Raw genomic sequence first — 6,415 nt, 5'->3', positions numbered from 1 at the left:
GGGATACCACCTAATCAAGTGTTGTATGCCATATAGTATGAAAGACTAGCCATCTGGAATACAAATATGGTTGTCTCACTCATATCTAAATCATTATTCATGATTTCTTCTTCAATTATGATTTATTGATTTATGGATCCTTCCGACTGTTTTCTTGTACTGTTATCCCTTACAAAAAGTTTCTAATCAGAATCATATACACAAATTCTCTTCTTGTGTAAGGTCTATTCTTTGAATGTTTTAAAAGGAAGTGAAATGAACCCGTGTAGCAGATGGAGTTATGCGATAAGTATGGATAATTGCAAGCCAATAAATGGTGGACATATACGTGCAAAAAAGAATCATTATGCCAATAACGTGGTTGTCACGATGACATCAAATCAGAAGCGGAAATCTGTATACATGATACGTTTCAAGTCTGAGATTTCGGTATGAATTGAAGTAGTTAGCAAACCGTATAAGGTAAGTCAACTAGAGAAATAAGAAAGTAAAGCTGCGTATATCGGATAAGGCAAATGATTAATTGTACAGTAGAAGCAAATGAAGAAATTCTTAATAATAACCAGATAATCGATTAATAACATTGTGAAGAGGAAGCATACCTCAACCATGTGGGAGATATTTGTCATGAAGATTCAAGATCGAATAAATTCTAGTTACGAATAAACTTCAAGGAATGGTTGGGTTTTCCCACTTACGTAAATGAGTTATGGTAAATTTGATGCTCATAACCGAACCGGTGAAGGAAGTTCAGTATGAAAAGGCATAGGTGGAGATGAAGATATGGTGGTTTAACTGCAATTATTTTTAAGAAGTGATGCTTTAAAACCAAATGAATTCTTTCACAAGATTATGATAGTGTTGGTTGAGACCATGTGTTGGTTATTAGAAGTTGAACAAGTTAACTAATAAAAACAAGTGTAAATTGTTAATTAGAGAGCTTGAATTGAAACACAAACTAGACGAATTCTAAAATAATTTGTAATTGTACTCTATAGTGATATTATGTTATAATCAGAAGATATGAGAAAAGGTATGGTATAATATGAATTGTTCGCTATAATCTTAAGTTGAACCAAAATATGTGTGACGATTGAGAAATTTTGTGTCGTAATTACGTAAATAAAGAGTGTGTTATGTGATGTGATTATAATTATGTGATTAAGTGATGATTATTTGTCTTATCTGTATACTAGAGTTTAGGAGTGTGGATAAAAACGTTCTAATTTAAAGAGTCAGCTTAAAAGATAAGCTGTGGTGTCGGGTCGTCAGGTAGAACGGAACCCGTCCTAATATGGAGTTAAAGAATATAAAATATGAATTATGTGATTGAATGAATGAATGAGTAAATAAAGTATTTCATCCTAAGTGATGTGTTGGTTGGTAAAGATATTGAGAAGTGTAATCAAAATGCCGAGCGTCGGGCCGTCAGGCTGAACGTGACCCGGTACGCGTAAAAGATGATAAAGAATAAAGAATGATGAATTTTATGATCAGACCTGAGTCGTTATGTGACTGTATATGTGTGATTTCTTGACTGTATGCATGACTGCGTGTTCTGTGTCAATTTTGTGAATTTTAAAGGAATTACGTGATTCAAGTAAAGGTTTAATTAACCTTCGTGCATTTTTATAAAATCATTCGAGTAAGATAAAAACATGGGATTTGTTCTGTTATCTTCGTAAAGGTCCTAGAGACTTTTTAAAAATGATAAGTGAATTTAATTGTTGATCTTTTCATTTTTAAATTGATTTTATGAGAAAAATGTATTTATTAAAGCAAGTTTGCGAAATTCATATAAAATTAACCGTTCGCTCAAAAATTCATTATGAGTAATGGATAAAAAGATAATTTCGAGACCTACGTGTTAAAATTGTCATTTTCAATAATTCTCGACTTTCCGAGAGAGATATATTTTATATTTGAATTTTGTTGCATTTGAGTAAAAAGAAAAGGAATGAGTGAGTTAAAAGAGACTTAGTAAATTACCAGATTGCCCTTGTTTCTAAGTGGTATATATAACCCACTTTCTTTTCTTTTCTTTCTTTTGTGCACTCACTTTCTCTTCTATCTTTTCTCTCTTTCTCTCCCGAACTCTCTCTCACTCTCACTCTCACTCTCTCTCTCTCTCGGCAACTCTCTCTCTTTGATTTCTCTCGGTATATTGCCTCTCCCTCTCTAATTCCTTGAAACACTCCATAAATATTCATCCTTATTCCATACAAGAGCTTTAATTCGTGTGCATATGTGTGATTAAGCTTGCATGTCGATGTGTGTGTGTTGTGTATGCTCGGTGTGTGTGTTCACCCGAGAACCACATGGTCCTTCTTGTTGTTGATTGATGTCATCTTGTTAAGCTTGATTCTTTGCAAACCAATGATAGAAAAGATGTGCATGTTAGTTTATCTTGCGTAATTGACGAAATCGGGGGTTTCGTGGTTGGATACCCTCGAATGAGGGCACCACCAAGATGCCACCTCCACCGGTGATGAACTCCGGTGAACCGGTGGTAAGCTATGATGTTAAAAACTGAGATCTAGAACCTTAAAATCAAGTATTTGTGTTTGCATGTGGTGTTTTGATTAAAAGGCCGAATAGCCCTTACTATTTTAGGAAATCAAGTTGATTGTATTGAAATGCACGAGTTATTGATTTGATGTTAAAATATAGGTTGATTTGTGATTTAAAGATTAAGGATATCAAGTTGCATGTTTTGTTTTGAAAAACCCGAATGGTGTTAATCTTTAAAAGTTGTGGGTTTGAGTTAACTTGTTTAAAATGATGATGGATTGTTATTAGATTAAAAAGGAATGAAATTGTTGTTGCATGCTAAGTTTAGGTTTGAATTTTGTGTTAATAAGAAAGGAAATTGATTTTTGTGAGATAATCTTGGTAAACACTAAGTTTGTATGGCCTAAAAGTGATTACATGCTAGTTTTAAAGAGGATCAAGATGTGCATGTCATTGATTTGTCTTTGAGGTGCAAATTTGAGTTTTGCCGAATCGGAATGGAGTTAAAAGGGACTAATTTGATGAATAAATGGATGCATGTTGTGATTTAGGATTGTGTTAAGAAACTTAGTTGGCTTGATGAAAATGAAGTGTTTAATATAATGATAAGTTGAAATTGAATTGCATGCGAGCATGTATGTATAATTTGGTTCGAATTTTTATGATTAAAGGAAAGGAGGATGATTCTTTAATAAGTTTTGAATGAGTTTTGTGCGTATGTGAATTAAAGTGAGTATTTTGTTGATTTTGTGTGATAAGGCCGAATAGGCCATAGGGATTAAAAGTCGAAAACTTGGTTTTTATGATCGAAAGGATGATTAAAGATGTATAAGTGAATATCTATGAATTTGTTTGCTTGATTATAATATGTGGTTCGAATTAAGGAACAAAAGAAAAGGGAACTAAGTTGATTGATTTTAAAGAATATAAGTGATAGTTGTGAACGTAATTGTTTGGTTGTGAATAGGTCTTGTACTTGTAATAGAGTCGTGTTAGTGTGATTTGAGAAATAGCTAAGGTCAAGCGAGTGCGTTTTGATGGTTAAGTATATGAGGATATAAAAACTACGAGAAAGGGATATGCTATGTGCTTTGTGCTATGTGCTTATATGTATAAGCTATATTCGTATGCTCGAGTCAAATATATAATCGAGTTATCGTATAGAGTGATCATTCCGGGAACGAGAGTTGAGAATCTGATTAAGATTTTTGGCTTTATTGTAGATTCAGAGCGTGAGGGCATTCAGGCTAGGAAAGGAAAGGATTTACTAGGTGGCAGTAGTTCAACTTTCAGGAAAGCAAATCCAGGCAAGTAACTCTGATTACTTGTGTAAACGGTTATAAAGAGAATGTTGTTCATACCATGTAGAGTATTGAACTGTTAAAATATGAAACCCTTGCTTTATGAAACCCTGATATTGATTTGAAGTACCCTTGTTCTTGATAACCTGTTATTGATAATCCTATTGATTTCACCCTTTGATAATCTGTCTTTCTGTTCAAGTACCTATTAAGCTATGGATTATATTGAGCCTTTTGATTATCCTTGTTAACCTTGTTTAATGATACCCTGTTTCTCTTGATCACCCTATTGATCCCTAAACCAATGTTGATCCTTCTAATTTAGTGCCTTGTTATCCTTGATACAGTATTCTTGTGAAATATTCCTTGCGCACTTTTGAATCACTCCCTGAACTTTGTTTCCTTAAAATCTGATTTAAGAATGAGTTTTGACTTGAAAGAGTCCGAATGATTTCAAATGCTTGGTAATGATAAAATGGATTTTAGAAAACCTATTTGTTTTTCCAACTCAAGGTTTTCCAAATGAATTCCTGATAGATTGGATTGGGACGTAAGAGGCTAGTGGGACTAGTCCAGTCATGGTAAGAGGCTAGTGAGACTAGTCCAACTTAAGGCTAAAATTATGCCGATTGGTACCTTAAAGACCGGAATGGAGGTCGATACGGGCTGATCACCCGTATATAATGAAATGGAAAGATAAAGTGATCCAATCAAGGGTTCTAAGTGATTATTTAAAAAAGGGAACTGAAACTTTTGTTCAGTAAATTGATTTTTGAAATTAAAAATGGTTTATATTGCTTTGAAAAGAGTTGATATATCATTGTGGAGCTTAAAGCTCGAGAACCCAGATTCTTGAAATTGTTGATCATATGATTGATTCTATATCTTGAAATACTGTTGCTTTCCTCTATCGAAAGATCTATTTTGGATCCTATAATAATTTGTGATGAATGTCGGCTTTCGTCCTGTTTCGAGCCTTGTTCCTTGAAAACTCATACTATTCTTCAGATACCTTTCCTTATCCCAAAAACATAGAAATCTGCCACCTAGATTAATTAAAGTAGAATGCCCTAGTTTGTTCAAGCATATTGTGATTTTGATATTATAGAACTGCTATATAGTTACTTGCTGAGTTTTATACTCATTTATTTTGTCTTAATCTAACCATGGCAGTTAAGCAAGAAGATGGCCAGGCTTAGGCGCACTGCTCGTAAGAGCGTACCTGGTGGTCCCTACCGTGTTGAGGGCTTCCGGTTGCCAGAGCAGGTAGTGGTGTTAATGAGTGAGCTCGCGCCTAGAAAGAGGTGTTTAAAGATATAATGGGTTATCTGTCGATTCCCAGCCGGAATCGATATTGTTTATTTAATAGTATTTTGGGTTTGTAAGTTATATTTTGTGATTGGTAGTTGTAATCTTGTCTCATACTTTATCATGTTGATCCTGTTAGTAGTAAATCGGGGTTTATGCATATTTAATTATTAGATTAGAGGTGTGTGAGTCCTCATTTCCTAACCCCGAGATTGAGGGCGTCACTAGTTGGTATCAGAGCTACAGGATCTAGTCCCTGAGACAAGTTAGGTTTTAAAAAAAAAGGGGTACAGTATATCTATATCGCGAGAGAGTTCGACTCATATAGAGTTGAGTTAGACTATTAGGTATAGTCTAAGGAAAGTGTTGATTGATAGAGCAGAAACTAGAGTTAGGGTGTGAGTTAGATGGAAGCTTTATTTAACCCTAACACTGTTTCTTGGTTGCTGTTTTATGTTTTCTCTCAGGATCCTAGTAGTGGTAGTGACTCAGACTCAGAGATTAGTTTGACTGGTACCCATGTGGACCCTATTCTCCCCTCTTCAGAGGAGCCTGTGTTTGTTAGTTCAGACCCAGAGGAGGACCCTTCTGAGAGTAGTGAGATCCCCATGCAGATTTCACCCTTGAGGCCTGATTCAGAGACCCCTGCCCCTGAGCCAGAGTCGGAGATGCCTAAGACTGTTCCTGTCAGTGTTGGTGGCAAGTTAGCCCAGGACCGAGACTTTGTGTACTCCCGCATTCCTGAGTTGGGAGCTTTGGTGGATAGACTAGCCAGAGAGTCTAGGCAGAGTGCTTCTGTTATGGATGATGAGTGGCGTGTTCGGGTGAAGATGGTGGAGCAGGTTGCCAGGAGGAGATTGGATGAGGGACCATCCACTAGTGATGCTGATGCTGAGGCCCGGAGGCTGCATAAGATCATTCGCTGGATGTTGGTTGTGTTGAGAGAGATTCTAGATGATTAGACGGGACTGTTGGTTGAGCCCGTAGATTGTTGTTTTCAGCGCCGGTAGGCTTTGGGATACTTGGTCAGATGTCGGGATCCCTTTTTCATTTATCTTGTTATATTTCAGACCAGTGTAGTAGTAGTAGTTGGAAGTTAGGGGTAGATAGGGGGATGTTTTCCAGTTTTTCCTCTGTTTAACCCTGCTATTTATTGTACCTTGTTTCAGAACCTTAATATCCAAAATATTCTCTATGTAACCTTTGTTTAAATAATTCCATTGTGCACCTTGATTATCTTATAAACTGTTCTCGATGCCATGTTTTAATACAACCATGTTTTCGTATAACCATGT

At 35.8% G+C, this 6,415-nt stretch overlaps 1 protein-coding gene across 1 annotated transcript; it reads left to right on the top strand.

Moving 5' to 3' along the window:
- Positions 1–291: 291 nt before the first annotated feature.
- LOC141700179 (uncharacterized) lies at positions 292–5,878 on the top strand (the record flags this gene model as incomplete). Its single annotated transcript, XM_074504000.1, has 3 exons — positions 292–429; positions 4,986–5,078; positions 5,588–5,878. Coding segments are annotated over exons 1-3 (522 nt in total), but the record flags the coding sequence as incomplete, so codon positions are not given.
- Between the last annotated feature and the right edge of the window lie 537 nt (positions 5,879–6,415).

The sequence above is a fragment of the Apium graveolens genome, unplaced genomic scaffold (assembly GCF_009905375.1).
Source record: "Apium graveolens cultivar Ventura unplaced genomic scaffold, ASM990537v1 ctg1876, whole genome shotgun sequence".
Classification (NCBI taxonomy): Eukaryota; Viridiplantae; Streptophyta; class Magnoliopsida; order Apiales; family Apiaceae; genus Apium; species Apium graveolens.
The sequence above is the reverse complement of the archived record's forward strand: the minus strand, read 5'-3'. Positions and strand labels throughout refer to the sequence as shown.